Source organism: Thamnophis elegans, chromosome 10 (genome assembly GCF_009769535.1).
Source record: "Thamnophis elegans isolate rThaEle1 chromosome 10, rThaEle1.pri, whole genome shotgun sequence".
NCBI lineage: Eukaryota > Metazoa > Chordata > Lepidosauria > Squamata > Colubridae > Thamnophis > Thamnophis elegans.
This window is the reverse complement of record NC_045550.1, coordinates 26,672,605-26,695,440: the sequence shown is the minus strand read 5'-3', so window position 1 is coordinate 26,695,440 and position 22,836 is coordinate 26,672,605. Positions and strand designations below refer to the sequence as shown.

At 36.7% G+C, this 22,836-nt stretch overlaps 1 protein-coding gene across 1 annotated transcript; it reads right to left on the bottom strand.

Annotated features, from left to right (window-relative positions):
- Positions 1-1,565: 1,565 nt before the first annotated feature.
- On the bottom strand, positions 1,566-20,456 carry KLHL6 (kelch like family member 6). Its single transcript, XM_032224875.1, has 7 exons — positions 20,146-20,456; positions 16,145-16,310; positions 8,726-9,175; positions 7,836-8,073; positions 5,260-5,462; positions 3,866-4,079; positions 1,566-2,335 (listed from the first exon to the last, which is right to left on the bottom strand). Exons 1-7 carry the CDS (start codon positions 20,406-20,408, stop codon positions 2,034-2,036), a joined length of 1,836 nt encoding a protein of 611 aa, XP_032080766.1. The 5' UTR covers positions 20,409-20,456; the 3' UTR covers positions 1,566-2,033.
- Positions 20,457-22,836: the final 2,380 nt, after the last annotated feature.

Sequence of the window (22,836 nt, the reverse complement as noted above, 5' to 3'; positions counted from 1 at the left end):
ATAGAGTTCAGCTTTGTCCTATGGAAGGGCATTGCAGGTAAATTTCATATTGTTTGTTTGTTTGACTTATGTTTATTATAATCTAAAGAGATTCTTCACCATTTACAATAGATCCATAAAAATATAATAAAACATTTATAGTATAACTACAAAAATAAACCAACTCCCAATCAATTGCATCAATTCATGTTCCTCTCTGAAATAACTTGATTTTTGGTAAATTATGAAACCTCCACAACCGTGTGGAGGCTGACTGAATTTCTGGAAGGAGACTGTTCTCTGAACAGATACAGCAATAGAAAAACAGTACCAGTGTCCCCTACTTCCCTCTTCACATGGAAGTTTCTATAAGCAGGTTCTGTCGGGACACATAAGTCAGGCTGTTGAAACTAGCTAGCCAAAGTGGTCCTGCAAATCTGCTGTCAGAAGAGCTTGGCATCAGATGTTGTGGGTGCTTCATCCCTGGAGGTTTTTAAGAAAGGACTGGACAGCCACCTGTCTGAAATGATATAGGATCTCCTTCTTAAGCAGGGAATTAGACTCTAGGGTCCCTTCCAGCTCTATTCTGATTGATTGTTTGATTGAAAGATCCCCTTACTAGGCTGCCTAGGGGTTTAAAAGTCAAAAACAGCATTTGAACTGCATTGGTAGGAAAACAGTGCAGAGCCTGGCATACAAGTGTATCTGTGATGGCACTTTGGTTGACACTTTGTGTTGGATACTTATATAAAAGGAGTACCAGGCAATTAATTTATTAGCTATTCTTTGGGGGAGATTCTAGGAGGTATAGGCCACTGATATATATGCACATAATATAAAAGCAGGCTCTATTTCAATGTATGAGAGAATCTGAACCGGAGTTAGCAATCCTAGGTAACAAGTAGGAAAACTGGGCATTGCACAAAACTTTTGCCTGCATTTATTTATTTGTTGCTATCTATACTGTATTAGTGGAGGACAGGGGGATCGTCCAGGTTATCTTTCTTTGTAATAAATTTAATATGTGGCCTTTATATATATTTTCCACTAATGTTATGTTAGTAGAAAGTTCTGAGTTCAAATCTAGGCCAGGTCCTCCATAGGACACACAGGGTAAGTTACTTGGAGCAGAGGCAGAGTTTATTTCAACAGCAAAATGTGCAGAACAGCACTTAATCAGTTCAGCTCAAGTGTCAATACCGGCAGAAAAGCTTAAGAAGTACTTTGTTTCTGTTTACTGAGGTCAGATGTGGCCATGGCTAGTGGGTGTTGTGGATGGCAAAGGTGACACAGAATATGGAAGTCACTTTCTTCCCACAGTTACATTGAGCTATTTCCCCAAGTTTGTGTTTTTTTGTTTTCATATTGTTATGTTTGATTTGCTGCAACCTATTGGACTTTTGGGAAGTACTCTCACAAATTAATTGCCATCTAAATCCAGTCATCCCCCGTTTTATCTTCTAAGACAGTGTTTCTCAACCTTGGCGACTTTAAGTCCTGTGGACTTCAACTCCCAGAATCCCCCAGCCAGCTGTGCTGGCTGGGGGATTCTGGGAGTTGAAGTCCACAGGACTTAAAGTCGCCAAGGTTGAGAAACACTGTTCTAAGAATTCCTGTTGGGATTAATTTGCAGCATGCCAGCTTTTCCCTTTTTTCTTCATGTTCATCTATGAGTGCATCGGTGCCTAGAGGCATCAGCCGGCCCATCATCACTCTTTTTATATGCAATGTGTTTTTCCCTTTGCACATATTACTCTGTGGAGCACATTCTTTTTAAACCAGAGAACTGCACTGCAAAATCAGAGAAATGTGATAACTGAAGGATAGTAATACTGTGGTTCACATATCACTTTGTGGAGTACAAATGAATTCATACCCCAATGCGTATGTCTTTCCCATATCCCATTTGACAATTTAGCATGTATAGAATGAAACTGAGAAAATATGCTACACCAGCATGATTGTTCCATCCCAATAGTCTCTTTATAACTTTTGGGAAAATGAGGTATTTCATGAGCACTTATTCTTCATTTATCTTGAATCTTCCTTCAAAGTTAGACTGAGATTGCACCAGGCACTACCTTACGGATGTAGGTATATGATTTCCTCAGGGTGACACTCCCATGATGCGAGACCCCACGTGGGAGAATACACTCCTCTGTCAATTTCTGGGTCTCAGCATCCCAACACAGCACTGTGGCGATGACATCATTCTTCTCATCCCGTCCTCCAGTAATGAACAGTTTGTCGTTGCAAGGAGCAATCCCACAACTAGCACATTCATGGTTTAACTGAGTCACAAGGCACCATATATCTGTGAGTGGACTGTAAGAATAGACTGCTTTCATTGCCCCACCTGGAAAGGAGAGATGGAAAATTATTCCTTTCAAGAAGTGACTGGTTTTCAAGAAGTGACTGCCATTAATCAACTTTGAATGCACGAGACCAAATTTGTCTCTGAGTAAGCCAAGAAGGCAAAAGCCAGTAATCTTGTCTCAAAGATTCTTTCCAGATGAGACAGAACAAATCATTATGAAATCAAAGAAGAAAGAAGAAGAACATTTGTAAATCAACAAGCAAATGTAGTTGCTGGGACCTATGAATGAACAAAGCAAGGATCTGGTCAGATAAAAGTGATGCTGAAGCCCTCCAACTCTGAGTTCTCCTGAATCAAGACATATCGCTTGAGTCTCTCTAACTAATGCCTAGAAGCTTAGGGGTGTGTGTGTGTGTGTGTGTGTGTGTGTGTGTGTGTGTGTGTGAGAGAGAGAGAGAGAGAGAGAGAGAGAGAGACTTGGTGTGTGCGTGCGTGAGTGAGTGAGTGAGTGAGTGAGTGAGTGAGTGAGTGACAGACAGAGACAGAGAACAAATGTAGACAATAATCATTGGGCCTCTATGTATTCCTAAAATGCTTCAGTGTTCTATTGAAACTGATTTGTGTGTTTCTTCCTAAGTATTTCCTGGCTGTTGATGACCAGGGATGTGTGTCTTGTCTTCTCTACCCACACTGATATGGAAAATCCAGGCAGAAAACAAGAGGAACTTACAAGATCAATGTATCTCAATAGACTGTAAGTGACTGTAGTATTACCTGTGAGCACACAGGTAATACTACACAGGGTTTATGATTACAGTGCATACTGTTTCCAGGATGTCTATTGCTTAACTCCCTACCTACATCCTGGTATAAGATGGAATACAAAAACTCCTTGTCATCTTTTGTGTAAGATTTTTAAACACTGAGAATTGCTTGGATTGATCTATTCAAATCAAAATGATATCTGGAAGTATATTAAATGCACAACTTTTGGGGTATATCCTACTAGACTGTACATCAATTATGTCCTCATCTGTGACTTAGTGAAAATGTGTATGAAATTATTGTCAAAGAATCTTGGTTTGTATATGAAATGAGAGGAGACACATATATGTCACAGACTCACTGAAAAGAAAGCAAAATATTCTATTTTCTTACATTCAAAGGTTCACCTAAAACTGCATTTTTCTATGTATGTAAACACACACAAACACACACACTCATGCTGTACATTCACTGTAATACATATATAAGCAAGCATCATCCTATTGCATTACTTTTAAATGATTTCAGTAATACAAATATGTTCATTCTCCTATGGGAGAACCTACTAATAATCAATAGTCCAATTAATACCATAAGGTATCATTAGTACTAACTTTACTATTGTACATTAGCTAACACTAAAATGCATTTTATCTCTCTAGAAGTATCTGCATGATCTAATTAAAAAGAATATCACAAGTCTGCAGTTTGCAGTAAACGAAAATAAGTATAACTATAATAAGAGTTCTGAGTTAAAGAAAATATGCAAATTATTAAGCATGTGAAAGCAGATATTAAACCTACCCACAACATAGATGTGGTCACGAAAAGTTGTAGCATTGATACACTTTGCTTCAACAGGCATAGGTGTTTTTAAGCACCAGTTGTTTGTTGCTGGATCATAACATTGTGTATTGTCAGTAGCCAACTTTCCGTTGGGTCCTCCTCCAATCACGTAGAGTTTCTTTTTGTAACTGGCTACTCCAAATGAGCTCACACTGATCATGAGAGGAGTTCCCTTTATTAAAATCAAACAAATAAAGTAATTTAGGAATGTGTTAAAATTAATTTTGATTTTATGTGTCTTATTATATTAGGGAAATGGAATATGAAATTGAATTAAAGTCCAAAGTTCTACATGCTAGATACCAGTAATTAGGAAGGAGAATATTATAATAACAGAGAAAGAAAATGAAAAGTTGGTTTAAAATCTTTGGGGGTCAGAAAAAAATAATGCAAAACTTGCTGCAGTGTTCATAAGGACTCAAAACTTGGCAACTCAGTTGTGTTTGAAAGAAGGAAGGAAGAGGCATTGATATGAATCTGTGGAAGAGAGATTCAAGTCTGTGCTTGCCAATGGAATGATAGAGTGGCTTTAGGCTAATCATCATTTCTGAACCCATTTTTTCCACAGGAGTAAAATAAAGTAATTAACAACATAAAGTAATTAACAATGTACCAATATTATTATAATAGTTAGAATAACAAGAATTCTATTAAGAATTCTTGTAAATAAAGGTGGAAGAGGAATCTAACATAGAATTCTAGAAAATATTTCTTACATACAGTGGAAATACCATTTTGAAAAGAAAGTACAGAAAGTTTTTGCTCATAAATGGAAAATGTGTTTCTTAGGAAACATGTAGCTAAATGTATACATGTTCATTTTAATTTAGACCCATGAAAATTGGCACATGAAGTAAAATACACACACACATCTATTTTTCGGTTTTGTGAATTCATGCTAATGTAAAAGTGGGAAACAGGAATTGAGATTAGTGGTACAACATTACAACACTGTCTATGAGCAGTGCTTTCCTCAGACTTGTGCACCCTCTGTGTAGGCTGCATCTAAAAACAGCCTGGGATTTCTGATCTGCATTGAAGATCTTCACCTGCAAGAGCTGCTACATGGGGCGTGAAAAACAGATGTGCTAAGTTCTGTATGTCTCTCTTGTCTAATCTACATTCATACTGCACAGCTGATAATGGAGGACAAAATAAATGTTGTTTTAATACTCAGTGAATCTGCTGGCTAGTTCTACACTGTACTATAGATGCAGATTAAAAAAAACCATTTTGGGTGTTGTGTGTGAAAACACTCTCTGTCTGTTGACTTAAATTAAATAGCAACAACATTGTGTTATTTTGGTCCTGTTTTCTGTTTCACTAATACTGAAAGTACATCTGTACTTTACCTCAGACCAACAGTTGTGAAAGGAATCATAAACCTCCACACTGTTAAGTCTTTGTACGCCATCAAAACCACCAAGCACATATACTTTGCCACCCAAAACAGCCATTTTGTGCCTCCATCTTCCAACATTCAAATATTCAATTTGGATCCATTTGTTGATAGATGAATTATACTTCCAGACTTCATGTTGTGTTTCTTTTCCTCCTGCAGCAAATAAAAATAAAATTCCACTTTCTTCCAAGATTCAGGACATATCCTCAACAATAGTTTTTGTTCACACATTCTCATTAGGCTCTTGAGCATTATGTTCTTGTCTGTTTTTCTTGTTCACTAAGATTTAGTCCTCATTGTTTAAGAGATAAACAGAACTAATTTCAAAAAGATCTGACACTTTTTTTTATTCACATAATTTAAATACATCTTTATGTTTTAATTGGAATTAAATGATAACACATTTGAAAAACAGAAGCCTTTTTATCTATTTGGTTTGTTAGATTTATATCTTGCCATTTCTTCAAGAGCCCAAGTGTATGTATAGTACTGAATCACTCAATATTTTTCCACCAAAAAGTATTTTTCCCTTAGTTAAGAGTTTGACTAAAAGATGTCCAGTAAAACATTTGTGGGAGAGAAGAGATTTAAACTTCAATGCCAGTTTGTCATATTCTTTACATGCCTACACTTGGAAATAGACAAACTGTTCAATCCAGGATGCTGTGCTGTCCTATATAAATATTTTTTCCAACATCTGAAAGGTGCAGATGAGACATAGAAGTGACCTAACCAGGGAGGACACAATATTGGTTCCTTCTTTTTGATGTGGGAGATGATCTGGGAGCTTTAAGATGCTACATCGATGCATCTATTTTGCACTCAAACTTCACAAAAAACGGGGCTACGAAATCATAAGTGGCTGATGACCCACAGGTTCTCCATCCATCGCCATTACCTCAACAATCTATACTGCATAAGAAGCAAAAGATTTATACTTGCACTTATAACTTTATCTATTAATGCTATGTAATGTTTTGGATCTCATTTCCAAAACATACTTAGGACTAATGGGAACCCAAATGTAGCTACTGTGTACTTCAAAATAAAAGTGGCCAGATGAAATACTTGCATGTGCTAAAACACATTTTGGAGATCAAATTCAGAACTCTGCAAAGCCCTGCTATCATCTATCTATCTATCTATCTATCTATCTATCTATCTATCTATCTATCTATCTATCTATCTATCTATCATCTATCATCTATCATCTATCATCTATCATCTATCATCTATCATCTATCTATCATCTATCTATCTATCTATCTATCATCTATCTATCTATCATCTATCTATCTATCTAATCTATTTATCTTTCTATCTATCTAATCTATCTAAATCTATCTAATCTATCTAATCTATCAATCTAATCTATCTATCTATCTAATCTATTTATCTTTCTATCTATCTAATCTATCTAAATCTATCTAATCTATCTAAATCTATCTAATCTATCTAATCTATCAATCTAATCTATCTATCTATCTATCTATCTATCTAATCTATTTATCTTTCTATCTATCTAATCTATCTAAATCTATCTAAATCTATCTAATCTATCTAATCTATCAATCTAATCTATCTATCTAATCTATTTATCTTTCTATCTATCTAAATCTATCTAATTTATCAATCTAATCTATCTACCTATCTATCTATCTACCTTCCTACCTTCCTTCCTTCCTTTGGCCTAAACTTAATAAAAACAGGGAGGGCAACAGCTATGCCACATAGATCCAGGTCATCAATAAGACTCCTAGCTATTTACTCTTCATCTCACATTTTAATAAACCTGAATAAATGTGGAGGTCTGAATAGGAACCAAAGAAGAGAGGGAGGGAGGGAGGCAGGAGAGAGGTGCCACCAAAACTGCTGCAACGTCCTCCCCAACTGCTTAAAATCAGCCTTGCTTCAGCAGCAGAGCCTCTGCAAGCAGATATGTCAGTTATATATTGCACAAAGTTGCACCAAATGACAATGGTGACAGCCCAATGCCTGTTACAGGGCACCAAGTTGTGGGAAGAAGCCCTTCCAGTTACAACTTCATGCAACTGTGAATATAGGAGAATGAAGCACCAGAAAACTGCAGCTGCCATGTGGCATGACTTGACACACTGAAAGCAAAAATATTTACAAAAAGACACCTTACAGGTCAGCAGCACTCCTATTAAACAGCATGATTTCTTCCGGAAGTAAAGCCTTTGGAACAGTGTTTCTCAACCTTGGCAACTTGAAGATGTCCAGGACTTCAACTCCCAGAATTCCCCAGCCAGCGAATGCATTCGCTGGCTGGGGAATTCTGGGAGTTGAAGTCCTGGACATCTTCAAGTTGCCAAGGTTGAGAAACACTGCTTTGGAATCACGGATGGCTTCCCTAGAGATTCTACCCTGGGGAAGTGATTCAGAGAGTTCACCTTGCATCTGTTTGCTTGCTTACTTGCTAGTTCACTATTTAGCTCTATTACTCTTCTTTTCAGAAAAAAAGGCAGGGGAGGAGGACAGAGAACGAATTATTTCATTCCTTACCTGATATGTAGACTTCATTTCCTAGTGTAATACAAGCAAATTCCACCCACTTTTTATTCTCACTTTCTAATTCTTGTTCTGTGTTTGGCAGTTTTGCCACTTCCAAACGACTGCGTCTCAAAGGATCAAGGCAAGTTACTTCTGATACAAATTTTTCATCCTTTGTGCAACCACCTATGATCATAAAAACCTCGGACTGGAATTCATGCATTCTGGGCTTTGTTCTTCCTGAAATCATCTAAATGAAAACAAAAGTAACTATTGTTGTTGTTGTTAAAATCTAGCAACCAACAATCACTTTCTCCATCTACAAATGTGTAATTAGGTCATGGATGCACATGTTTGTAGGGACTAGAAGTGACATTTGGTCCTGAAGTCAAATGTAGCAGAACTGGGTGGGGTTAATTTACTTACAATTTCCCTTTTATGATGTATAATAAATATAACTCAGTAGCAATTTTTGAGGATGTTCGGAGCACTCAGACTGGCACTATTATTCTAGGCTTTACACACATCATACATCAAAGAGGTGATAAGGAATTAATTCATAAATATAATTAATAACAGATTTTTCAGGTAGAATTGCAAATAATAACAAAAAAATCCTACGACAATTTAATAACAGATTACTGTCGGCAGTTGCACAATTTTAAGGGGAAATATAAAATTGTGTGTCTATAAAAGTTTACACAAAAATATTTTTGTGTTCCAGGAGCTATGAGCTTCTGAATATATAAATATATCTCTGATTTCAAACAAAAAAGGTTGTTGAAGGCCATGAAGCCATTATCCATGGAATTGTTCAAAGTTGCATTTAGCAGTCAACTTTCTTACCACAGATAAGATCTAGATAATCTTTGTATTGTAGTTCCTTTAATATTATTACTCACCTCATTTCCTGATAGATGATACATTCTGGCTTCCTGAAGCAGAGGAAAGACATCAGGACATTGTCTGATGAGTGGATCTGCTTCAACAGTGTCTACAAAATACCAAGGATCCAGAAGAGGTAAACGCACACTCTCCAGGATAAATGGGAGGAGTGGGAGCCTGTCCGCTATTTTGTAACGCACCCACTTCATAACTATCTGAAATACTTGAGCTTCTTCAGTGACACAGAGGTCATCACTTTTTAGCATGCTATTCAAAATGTCTGCAGGCAACTCACAGACCTCATCGTAATTCACCACTTGTGTAAAATTCTGCACAATATAATTCTCGACTTGCTGCTTCAATGTATCAAGGGAATGAGCATCGGCCAGCCTGAGAATCCCAACACAGTTTTCTGGGTGTAAAGCTTCTTTAAGGAAACTGGAACAAGCTTCTACCATGCGCAAAAACTGAAAGCATAGGAGAAAAACATCATATAGACCTATTTTCCTGTCTTTTTTCACTGCTCTTGAAAAACTCTAATAACATGAGGAACAACATGGGTTGATGTACAAAATGCCCAAATTCGTATCTTACAATTTCTGCCCATTGTTTCTTGTTAGGTACAGTAGTTCAAGTTTGTGCATGTTTCAGTTATGTGGTAGCAATCCCTGACTGAAACATTTTCTTCTCACTGCTGACCTTGACAATATTTTGATACAGTCAAGGGGAACAGGAAAATCAACAGCCAGGCAAGTCTTCACAACCATCTGGAAGCACTGAAGCAGAGTCCAGAATATCTCAGAATGTATGAAGAGTGCCCATGGATCAGGCCAAAAGCTTACCGTATATACTCGAGTATAAGCCGAGTTTTTCAGCCCACTTTTTGGGCTGAAAAAAGCCGCCTCGGCTTATACTCGAGTCTACAACTGGATCCGGCAGTGCTGTTGCCTGTTGGAGGAGGAGGAGGCGAGCCAGCCTGCCATCGCCGGCCACCGCTAGCCCCGCTGCTCTTCCCGACCCCTTCCAAGCCCCACAGTCCAGCGGACGGAGCAGCGAAGCCCCGGAGCTGCTTCTGCTCCGTCCGCTGGACTGTGGGGCTTGGAAGGGGGTGGGAAGAGCGGCGGGGCTAGCGGTGGCCGGCGATGGCAGGCTGGAATCCCCTCTCCAAGGGATCCCCATGCAGAAAATGCGGGGAGCAGCAGCGAAGCCCCGTAGCTGCTTCTGCTCCATCCGCTGGACTGTGGGGCTTGGAAGGGGGTGGGAAGAGCGGCGGGGCTAGCGGTGGCCGGCGATGGCAGGCTGGTTCGCCTCCTCCTCCTCCAACAGCACTGCCGGATATCCGCCCAACGCTGCGGGGGCGCCAGCGGGAGCTTTGGCGGCTTCACCTCAGCCGCAGCGCTGGGCAGCAAATGTGCTGGTGCTGTTGGAGGAGGAGGAGGCGGCGGCAGCAATAGCACCTGAGGACAGGACAAGAAGCAATGGAAACTTGTCAGAAGGAGACTCAAGCTGGAAATAACGAGAAATCTGACAGTAAGAACAATTAAAATCCTAGGAAAATGTCCTTTCATGAAAAATTACTTTTTCAGTTAACTCTGCCTGACATTAGTTGGGCGAACAGAAATATTAGTTGGCCAATTCTAAAAAGGAGCACCAGAAAGAACTTAAAATATTTTTTAAGAGAGCTGGGTTTTTCATTTATATTATATGTATGAACAGAATTAACACAAATTGCAGATACCAATCAAACATAAAGAAAAAAAGGATGAAATAATGCTCATTTTTAAAAACTCAGTGAAAATAAAAACAATATACCAAGAAGGTGGCATACTGGTTGTGATTTGATCTCTTCGGGGGATCCCGGGGATCCCCTATACAAGTATTTTAATATTGCAGACTTGCAGTATTATAAGTCATACTGATATTATAGAACACTTTAATTAAGCGGGTCCCTTGAATAAACATAACTTTGAGTTTCAAATAACACTGATTTTTTATTTTTGAAATTTACCGTAGCTGCTGCATTTCCCACCCTAGGCTTATACTCGAGTCAATAACTTTTCCAGCTTTTTGGGGTAAAATTAGGTGCCTCGGCTTATATTCAGGTCGGCTTATACTCGAGTATATACGGTATTCTTTGTAAAGTAATGGCCAACTAGATATACTGTATCCTAGAACTTCACAAGTTCTAATGAACAAGCACTAGAGGACAAGGGTCTTCTTCCACAGTTATTCCCTAGATGCACCTTTGATTCTGGGCATGTTATATAGTACCTCAAAATGGTTAACGCTTGCATAGCAGAGTGATATGCAAGTGTTAACCGTTTTGAGGTAATATATAGCATGCCCGTTTGTATTCAATGGTAATTGCTACTTTTGTATTCAATGATAATTGCTACTTTTCAACAAAAAATATTTTATATTAATATTATAATGCATGATTATGCAAATTAATCTCAGTAAAATACCACAACAGACAAGATTTTCCAAGAAATGACTGTGCTGAAGGTAAATGAAGATCTACTGACAGTCCTCTGAATTAGAAAAAGTGGATCATCAAGTGTTTTGACTCCCAGTTGTTTAATGAGGGCAACAATTATGTTGCTATAAAAGACACTCATTCTATTGTACTCCCGAAATTAAGAAAGTGAGAGTAATTTACTTTAATTATTTTCCAAATAAATATTCTGCTGATAATCCTCAGTAACATTCACACACTGAAATGCACATTTAAGAGGTTAGAATAAACCTAGATTCGAACTACCAAACTGCTGACCTTTCTGATTGACAAGACCTCAGATATCAGGAATGATTCTGTTTTCTTCCTAATATTATAGTAAGATTAACCATCAGTGTAGTAAACGTGTATGCAAAGAATGAGTCTAGTGGTGGTTCAAGTGGTTTTGAAGTGGTTGATGATGCTCTCCACATTTCATGCAAGCAAAACTGGTGAGAGGACAGTTACCTTCAGTGGCCCATTAAGGAGAGAGCTGTTATATCTTCCCACTTCCCCTCTTTCTCAGGTTGTGCTTCATAAAGCAACTGTTTAATTCTGCTTAATAAAAAATGTGTCATCTTGTCTTTGCTTTAGGCATCAAAACATGTTAAGCAAGTCCTCGTAATACCACATCAGTTTCTCCCTAACAGCTGATGAAACCTCAAAATAGTTTTTGGTTTGCTGTACGTAAACTGATTACATGTTTAAAACCAGCGTGGTTTTAAAAAGTAATTAAAAGTAAAAGAGAGAAGTGAAAAACCAGACACAGTTTAATAGTGTATGTAGATTTTTAAAATTATTCACAGGAGAATCTTATGTTCTGAACCATGTCCTGTTGACACATTTATGTTGCTTACAAAAACTGAAAATTAACAGATCTGATCTATAAACCACTTGTTTCCTGTTTTTTTAGGTACATGTATGGAAATATTTAACTTAGTATTTCCAATGAAGCTTATTTAATCACTATCCATCTGATGTTGTATAATTCATCATATTAGATATATTTCTCAAACAAATAGTAATGATTTTAGTTAGACTGTTACTTAATGAGACAAGAATTACAGATAATTGTTCTGTTCAATACTGCAAGAGAAACTACTGATGCACTTTCTTCTATTGTGAGTTAGGGAATTTTTAAAAATCTGAAAGAGACCTATTAAAAGAGATTTGGCATCTGAAAACAAGTAAAAGTGTAAATGTCTTTCCCAAAGTGGTTCTCCAAAACAGAAAAATCTGTAGCCTCAGCCCATATTACATTATGGCATCATTTACTATTCCCATAAAAATGTTATACTGTATGTGTCTCCTGCTACTTGAAGGGCTGCCCTCATATGTACTGTGATACAAAGAGTCTCTCCCTAGTTTGGCTAGTTTTGTGTGTTGAAGGCCAAAACAGAGTTCATGCACTTTTTATTCTTCAATTTATATCTTCCTTCCCAGATAGTACATACATTACTTTTTCCACCAATTTTCCTCCCAACAAGCCCAGACACTGTGGTCAGAGAATGTGACTGATCCAAAATCAGTCATGAGTTTCCCTGACTGAGAATGGATTTCCAGTCAGAGCACCTACAAAAGTTAATGGTTCGAATCTAATGCTTGAGACGCCACACACACACACACACACACACACACACACACACCACAAGGCATTGATCTATTTCCTCACAAGGTTCTAGCCTGTCTTCTATGCGTTATAACATTTACACCTACCACTTATAATCTATTTCCAGAGGAGTGTGTTTTCAGTATGCTGATAACATTCAGCTGTACCGTTTAGTACTCTGCTGACTCTATGAAACAATCAGTGACTTTGAACACGCCTAAGCTTAATAGGCCTTAATAGGCTGAGAGAAGAATTGACATTCATCCCAAACAAAGCAGAAGTCCTACTGGGAAAGAAAAAGGTGGATACTGGAATTTAGATACTGTTGGTTTGGGTATGATCATGACAACAGACTATGTTACCTGTGGTCTTGCTATCTGCTGTTATCTCATGTAGTCGCAGGTAATAAATACAGCAAGGGGATAATTTGTTTATACATTATATAAACAGTTTCACTTATTTTGGAACAAAGTTCAGTTCTATCCCCCCGTTTTTCATATGCACAATTCATATCCAGATTCCACCCTAATATTTCCTAGCCATCCGAGAAATTAGTAGCATTCTGGTCTTTTATGTTATTGTGTCCCTGCATGTTGTTTCTTCCACAATGAAAATAAACTAAGAAATATACAGTATAAAGTGTTAAATCTGAGGTGGGAGATACTGTACCCTTATTTCTTATATTTTTACTATTTTGGTTATTTGGAGAAAGTTATTTGGGGATTATTTTCAAAATTTCTGCAAACTCTAACCCCCACCCCTACCACTACCCCCACCCCATTCACTGACTCACAGGCTCATTATCCACAATTTCCCTAATTATACACTGGAACATAATATGCAGATAAAGAGATCCATCCCCATCCTCCAGAAGGAACAGTTTCACAATTAAAAATATTTTTTGATCTATCACTATCACTAGATTTTCAGGCATGATGAAAATGTTCTCCCAATTATGGCTACTGAGTTTATTGTGACCCTTCCTCAGTAATCCAGACTTAGAAACATTTAATTATACTTGGATTGCAACTTGTAACATCATTTCAATGTGCTTGAAAAGCTTCCAGAAAGTGCAATGCAATTGCACAATACACAATTCAACAGTTAAGCTGATGACCTATGCAAGGTATAGAAATCACACAATTGGTACTGATCTTTAAAGCCCCAAAGGACTTAGGACAGGAATGTCTCTCTCACTATGAATGTGCCCAGTTACTCAAATCAACAGGAGGGCCCCTTTTGAAGATTTCTGCATGATCCAAGGCTACAAAATGAACTTCCCGGGGAGATTCCACAGCTTGCGGTTTTCCATAAGGCTGTTCCATTCTCCACTCCCAGGAGATATCCTTGGTGTTTACTTTCTGATATGGTGAGAGACATTAAGGGGTTGGACTAGGAGTTAAAAGTTTCAGGTTTAAGTCCAGCATCAGACTCAAAAGTTCACTGGATGATTTGGAGTAAATTATTTTGCCATAGGTCAATTTGTTATGAGGAAAACTAGATCTTCTACTACACTCAGATATAAGTACATGCCAAATGACAGATTAACAGATTAACAGAGTTGGAGAGGACCTTCTAGGTCATCTAGTCCGGGGGTCGCCAACTAAATTCATAATTTTAAATCCCACAAACCACCAATATGATTTTTAAAAAGATAAATAGTATTTAGTGCAATATAAAAAGTCCAAAAAATTTTTTCCTGTGGACCACCAAAATTTTCTCGTGGACCACCAGTGGTCTGTGGACCACTGATTGGTGACCTTTGATCTAGTCCAACCCCTCCCACCCAAGCAGGAGACCCTACATCATTTATGACAGATGGCAGTCCAGTCCTTTCTTGAAAGCTTCCAGTGATGAGGCTCCCACAACTTCTGAAGGCAAGCTGTTTCATTGGTTGATTGCTCTGTCAGAAATATTTCTCCTTATCGCCAGATTGAATCTCTCCTTGTTGAGATTCCTCCCATTATTCCTTGTCTGACTTTTAGGTACTTTGGAAAATAGCTTGACCCCCTCCTCTCTGTGGCACTCCCTCAAATATTAGAGCACTGCTATCATGTCTCCCTTGATCCTTCTCTACACTAGACAAGCCATGCCCAGTTCCTGCATCCGTTCATCATACATTTTAGCCTCCAGCCTCCTAATCATCTTGATTGCTCTTCTCTGCATTTTATATTCAAAATAATATTCCCAGTATTTGAGAAGTTGGTAAAAACATCTCTCTTCTACCAGGCTTTTGTTAATTTACAAAACTACGTGCGCACCAAACAGGCAGCAACCCACCCCTGATTTACTTGTATTAATCCCAAAGGTAAAATTAATAGAATACTAGTGCTAATTAATTCTGTTTGAGAGGAGAAAACTTTAGTCAGCTTCACCATAGGTCACCATCCAGTCTGCAATCCAGCTAGTAAACCACAGGAAGAAACTGGAATGGAAAGGTATACAGGACAGCTTCCAGGGACTTTTTCCAGAGAATCTCACCCTCCCCCACCCCTAGTATCTCAAAATTGAAATTGACTACTAGAAATGCAAAATAGAGTTTAGAAATACAATATTATACATAGTTACTAGACAGTGAACACTCAAGGGTTCTATAAATATATTTGCCTTACTTGTGAAAGCAGCCTGAGTATCATGTTAATTAATAATATGTTCAAGGTGACAGGTTCCTTACAGGGAGGCGCTAAGATCATTGTGTTTAGCATTTTGTTGTCTAAGCTATTCTGATCCAACAGAGAAGTGACTCTTCCTAGGAATAATTTGACTGTTATTTAGGATGATTTTTGATCTATTGATCAGAGTTTAGAATGTGTTCTGGTATGACCTTATGTGACGGAATATAGACCGAATTCCCAAGAGGAGGAAGTGCAATGCAGAGGAATAACAGATAGTGGAATTTAGATAGTTTGGTTGGATGGAAGAGGTCAAGTTACTTTAGGTGAACTATTTCTGTCTATAGGTGAAGAACAATAAAGGAAATAGCTTATATATAACTCTGCATGGCTTTCTTGGTTTTGGAGTCTGACAGCTTGCCATTTATGGCCTTGATGCATGCTCCTCCTGGTTCTTATCTGCAGCCATGATACCTTTGATAAGCATAGTCACAGTTTCATTCAACAACCGGTTCACACATTGTTAATCCCTGTTTTATTCAATAAACAACTACCCATGTAGCAATATTTTAAAGAATATATAGTAAACAGCCATTAGTTGGCTATGCTTATAAAGGTTACAGATTAAATGCAACAGTTAAATAAAATTAACTCATAGCTTAATCTTAATATGTGCTTTGTCCCTATATATATTTTCCATTAACTGCACGCATTCACTAACCTGAAAAAGGCTGGCAGCTTCAAGAACTTTCTGCACATTTTCCTTGGTAATCAGCACTTTACTGGTATATGTATAATCCAAAAGAATCTGCATTATTTCTGCATCAACTCCCTTAATAACGATTTTTTCTTCATACTTTTCTTTTAAGTCATTGCAAAACATTGCCCTAAAGGATAAAAATAGACAGTTCAGTAAATCTGGAAAATCCAGTTGGTCTGCAAAAAGTTCTGGAAATAAGTGTGCAATGCTGCTTAAATTGTTTCACTTATTATACTGGAGCAGGACATCAATATTACAGTGGAACACATTGAATTTTAATTTCAGTGTGTCCAAACAAATATTCCAATAATTCACCAAAGCAATGGTTCTCTAATATCTTAGATCAAAGAGATTGTGCTTTTATTTTGATTGAACAAAAAATTAATAATTATATCAATCTAGATGATTTTATTTTGATTGAACAAAAAAGTAGTAATTATATCAATCTAGGTAATTTTATTTTGATTTTCATAATGACGTTCCCAAAGGAGACAGCATTACAACAGCAGAGTAAGGAGGTTTTTCATTTTGGTTTGACAAAATAATTATATTATAAACAATATATTAATAACAGAATAACAGAATAAGAGAGGTGGAGGGTATCTTGAAGATCTTCTAGTCAAAATCTCTGCTCCGTTAGAAAACCCTATGCCATTTCAGGCAAATGGTCATCCAATTTCTTCTTAAAAGAATAGGAACAAGTGTATGAGACAGGTTTCTTTTTTAATACTGTATCTCTGTCAATAATCTGGAAACTATGTTACTTTGGGTTGGTGGTCAATGCCCATTATTAGTCAAAAGAAAGTTTGTGCTTTGTTATATAAATAGATAATTCTGTTCTTTCACATACCACGTTGGGTCTGAAATGCCTACTTGAGGCATTCATTAAATTTTGCCAGAAAAATCAATTTAAATTAACCACGATAAAATTAACGCTTTGGGTTTAATTTTTTAAAAAAACCTACAGATGGAAAATTCAAGATCATGAGATGATAATAGAGAATTTTAATCATTTGGACATTTTATTTAATCATGCGCTATCCTAGCAACATCATTGAAAGGCATTATTTCAAAATAGCAAAACAAAATACAGAGGCAGGTTGGTTTTGTGGTTAAGGCACCAGGCTAAAAGCCAGGAGACTGTGAGTTCTAGTCCCATTGTACGAATGAAAGCTGACTAGGCGACATTGGGCCAGTCACTCTCTTTCAGCTCACAAGTTTAGGCTCACCTGTTGCAACTAATAGATCTGAAAAAAGGGGAACTGAACCTGCAGGAAACATTAGGAAGAAAAAATATTCTGAAAGCAAAATCTACTGTGATGGCCTTACTTAAATGTTTTATTCAAAAAGTGGGACATTTGTTCCTGAAATGCAAAATATTATATCTCAAATTTTATGTGGTTTAAGTTACATTTACCAATAATAACACAGCCCAACAGCAAGTAAAACTTTTAAGATCTCCTTTAATTGTTCCTAGTAGAATTCTAGAGATTCTGTTGTTCTCTGGAAACTGGGTAGTGTCAATTGAACAAAGCCTGTGCTAAGCCTATAGCATTAAGTTTTGATTACAGACATATTTTTAAAAACAAGGAAGATTGCTTCATGAAATCCCAAATGATTAGATAGTGGTTTAAACAGGTGACCACAAGATGAGTCAGATTGGCACTGATCCTGATGATTTATTTTCCAGGGGTCCATCAGCATATAATTATATTAAACAAAAAATTATGGAATAATTAAATACATAAATTAATGACTAAACAAACTTCCATATTCACCTGTAACTTTTGGAATTAATTACATATAGATTCAGCTCCTTATATATCTTAATTTATATTTAGGTAAATACAGAATTGTCTTTTCAAAAGCCAGATTATATGTGTTGCCATCGAATATGCTACATGTTAGATTTCAAAAAATCCCCACTCTCAACCATTTTGCCTCTGTAATGGATTGATTTTGAAACAGTGAAACATATGTTATTGTACTGTGAATTGCATGAGAATCTTTTCCAGGATATCTGACCTATTTATAAAATTAAGCCCAGGAATACTAGTATGATAAAATGTTACCTGCAGATAAAAATCCTAAAATTACAGAGGCAATTATCTACTTTTTAATCAAGTATACAAAAACAAGGTTTTAAACCACACTTCAGTGGAATTATAACTGTTTCATGTAATATCAACTATTTTATTTGTTAAACAGTTTTATCTAATGCCCAAATTTTAGATTACATTCATAACTTGCTTTTTGGGCCACTATGCCATAACTATATAATAATATTAACAATAATGTTTTATGGCAATACACCCCAACGCTATACTTTAACACCAAGTTTAAAATAGGTTTCTTATTATAAATATTATTCCAATAAATATTATTCCAATGAAAAGGAGCAAGAGCTTTATGTTCAAGGATCCAGGTAGGTCAACTAAGAATGCTAGATTCTTTAATGTGAAATTTGGATAAGATTTCCCCCCCACCCCAAAGTATTTCTATATGGAAGTCAAGAAATATTCAAGCAGAAATGACTGAGTACATTGAGTTCCTGTTTTTGTTCATGTCCAAAGATTTAAAAGTTATTTTGAGAAATTATAAAATGTCTGGGAGGAAGAGATACCTACTTTCCAAGCTGACTTGTGATCTATCTTTTGTAGCAGAGAAATTCAATTTAAAAAAGAAAAGTGAAAATATTTACAGGCAGTCCTTGGATAAGTCTTCCCCAGATTGCATTTTACAGCTTTTAGATCTTTTTACGGTCTAACTCTGCATTTTATTGGCATTTTATTGAACATGATACAAGACTTTTCAGTTTTTCTCATGTTTGTTATGTCAAAAATATTACATCTTTTATTCACAAATGAAGTTTTTCCCTAAACAGTACAAGGAATTGGAATACATAGATGATTTCCAAGAGCACTTTAAATTTTCATGACTCTATAACACCAGAGCTATTTTCTCTAGATTAAAAAATAAAATAAGGAGGGGGGGGGAAATCCAGCAAATTTTCTGAGCGGAATTTCATTGAATGTATACTTAGAAACTCTTTACTTATTAACAGAGAATAATTATTGTTAGCATCTAATACAAAGTCAGCCAATTCATTCCTCTCAGTGATTATACACTAGGGATTTGCAGCCTGCATATTTATTAGGGTAGGCTTTAAAACAAAGGTCATCAAACTTTTGGAACTCAGGGACTACTAAATTCATAATTTTAAATCCCACAAAACACTAATATGATTTTTTTTAAAGATAATAGTATTTAGTGCAATATAAAAAATGGAAATAATTTTTCTGCGGACCATCAAAATTATCTCACGGACCACCAGTTGGTAACTGCTGCTTTAAAATGATAAAAATGAGTAACTACACCTAACACAAATAAAAACTCCACAGATAATTTCATCACTAGGAAAGGGATAATAATGACTCTATATATTGGAAAAGCTTGTAAAATTTTAATTTCCTTTTCCTATTTGAATCTCGCGTAGGGCTTTACCCTCTGTTTGTTAGATCTAATACTGAGCTAGTTTAATGTTGTAGTTAAAGAGATCAGAGTACGAATCAGGAGACTATGTGTTCTAGTCCCATTTTAGGTACAAAGTCAGCAGGATAACTTGTGTCAATCACTTTCTTTCAACCCTAGGAAAGAGGCAATGGGAAACCACTTCTGAAATATCTGGCCAAAGATTTAAACTACAGAGACTAGTCCAGGCACTCACCAGGAGTTTGATTCAAAGGCACAAACACACACAAATCTGGGTTGCAAAAATACAATAGAACATTTGCTATAAATGTATTCTAGCACCATCCCAAATACAAAATTTTGGGAAACATACAGAATACAGGTAGATTTAAATCAAGGATGGGGAAACTTAGTTTTATCATCCTATTTGCTAAATTGATAGAGATTTGTAAAATCCAGTAAAGAGATCTTATTTTAAATATCTACCTTACCTAAAATAATTGCTTGCTGCTGCAAGTACCACACGGTGGCACGAAAAATGCATGCTGCCAACACGCAGGGTAACGTCTGTGAGAGAGTTTTCTAGACGGAGATTCTCCAAGCCATTCTGTAGGACCATGGATAAGCCTGTGTCATTAAATTTAACCCTTTCATTCATAGAAACGTCCACAAATTCTCCCATGTTTCTGGTACATTCATTTTCCAACGGCAATACAGTTTGATCCTCCAAGTCCTTCTTCACCATGTCCCCCATGTTTGATCACTTAGCACCATGTCATGCCATTGATACTTCAATTAGAGATAGTCTCTCAGCCTTAGACAAGTCATGCTGCAGATGTAAGACGGATTTCCTGTGAGGGCCTCCCCACTTATCTACAGCTGTCACACTCACATAACAGGAAGCCTTGCACTTTCTCATCCTGTTAACACAAACAAAGTCAGTTGTTTTCTAAATCTTATATACCACAAGTATACTTTCATGCATCTAAAGATGGCTTTCATATGCCTTTTGAATATGAGAAGACTATAATTTATACCAAATAGTATTAAAATTGTTTTCACATTTTTTTGCAGTTGATTGAAACTTATTGTCCAGATATACTATATTAAACCTTTTAAACATCAAACTTGACCACATGTATAACGAAATGTAAACTTTGTATTTACCAGTGTTTTAAATTCACATAACCGGAAATGAGATGGTGTTTCTCATTAGCATATGAATGTCAACAGTATCATAATCAGGAGATCTATATATTAACTTTTAAGTTGGTTGATAAATTACTTTAAAAAATAATAAAAGGGAAGTCATTTCTTTTTTTTCTTTTTATACTATATTCTTTCCTATTTTTTCTTTTCTGCATTTTCTTTTTATATATATTTTAGTTTGTATTAGTTTCTATCTTTCAATTGTAATTTTAATAAGAGTATAAAAAGTGTATCTATATATATATTAATTAGTTGGATTTTTCAATACATACTTATTTTATATATTGGTAATCATCTAAAGTCATTTTTAATTTAAAGTAATGATCATCCTAGTAATTAATGTGTGTGTGTGCGTATGTATGTGTGTGTGTGTGTGTGTGTGTGTGTGTGTGTGTGTGTACACACACACACATATACATACAAAAAAAATCATATATATATATATATATATATATATATATATATATATATATATATTATATATATATATATGCTGGTCTTGTTGTATATTCGGGTCTTTTCCCATGTGAGATTGAGATTGTCTTGGCAACGTTTTGGCGAGGTCTCACTCACTATCTTCAGGCTGGGTTTTGGGCTTAAAGTGTGGTCGGAGGTGCCGTCTTTCTATAAATCTTGGTGGGGGTGGGGTGCTGGCTTTGTTTCAGTAAGTGGAATGATTGGTTGTGTGGTTGTATCATGATTGGTAGATTGGCTGGTTTCCAGATATCTGGTAGGTGGGAGCATCTTCACATTTATTCATGTTGTGGGGGTGTTTCTCTATTTCGATAGCTTTCATAATTATTCTCTTGTTGAAGTGTTCAGTTTTGGAGATTAACCTGATTCCTTCAAAATTAATTTCATGTCCTGTAACTTTAAGGTGCTAGAAAAAGGAGGAAGTTTTTTCTTTTTTTCTTACTGCATTCTTGTGTTCTGTGATGCATGCATTTATTCTCCTGTTCGTTTGTCCTATGAATGTTGCAGGGCAGATTTTGCATGGTACTTCATAGACTCCTTGGTTTTCTAGCTGGATTTTATCTTTGGGGTTTCTTAAGATGTTGGCTATTTTTGGGTCAGTGTTGAAGGCTGTCTTGATATTCTGTTTGTGGACAATTTTGCTGATTTTATCTGTGGTGCCTTTGATGTAAGGGAAGAGAGCGATGCCATTGTCCTGTTCTGTGTCTCGGTTTTTGGGGAATGATTGGTTGTGTGGTTGTATCATGATTGGTAGATTGGCTGGTTTCCAGATATCTGGTAGGCGGGAGTATCTTCACTTCATACCTTTGGATTAGGTTGGTAATTGTTTTTCTTTGGAATCCGTTGGAGATTAATACATTTGTGAGAGAGTGTAATTCAGTTTTCAGGTGGTCTTTGTCCACCAGGCATTTGGTTCTGGAGATGAGGGTCTTGGCTACGGAGTTGATCTCTGCAGGGTGGTGATGGGATTGTGCGTTTAAGTAGCGGTTGGTGTGTGTTTTTTCCAGTAGATGGGGTGTCCTAGGGAGCCATTGGGTTTTTTGTAGATTAGGACATCCAGAAAAGGAAGTTGGTTGTTTGCTTCTATTTCCACAGTGAATTGTATTTTGGGGTGTAGGTTGTTGAGATGTGTGAGGAAGTTGTCCAGTTTTTCGTTCCTGTGTGGCCAAATCACAAAAGTGTCATCAACATATCTAAGCCAGAGTTTGTGTTTGTGTTCAGATTTATCTAAGGCGTTAGTTTCAAAATGTTCCATGTATAAGTTTGTGATGATGGGTGGGTAGGTAGTGGTTGGTCAGGTTAGAAGATAGATAGATAGATAGATAGATAGATAGATAGATAGATAGATAGATAGATAGATAGATAGATAGATAGATGTTTTATTTGTGCTGGAAGTGTGATCTTCCTCCCATATATATACCTTTCACCCTGGCCTGGCTGATAAGGAGTCGAGCTCTGTAGCTCAATGGTTAACACATCTGCCTAAGAGGCAATAGAGC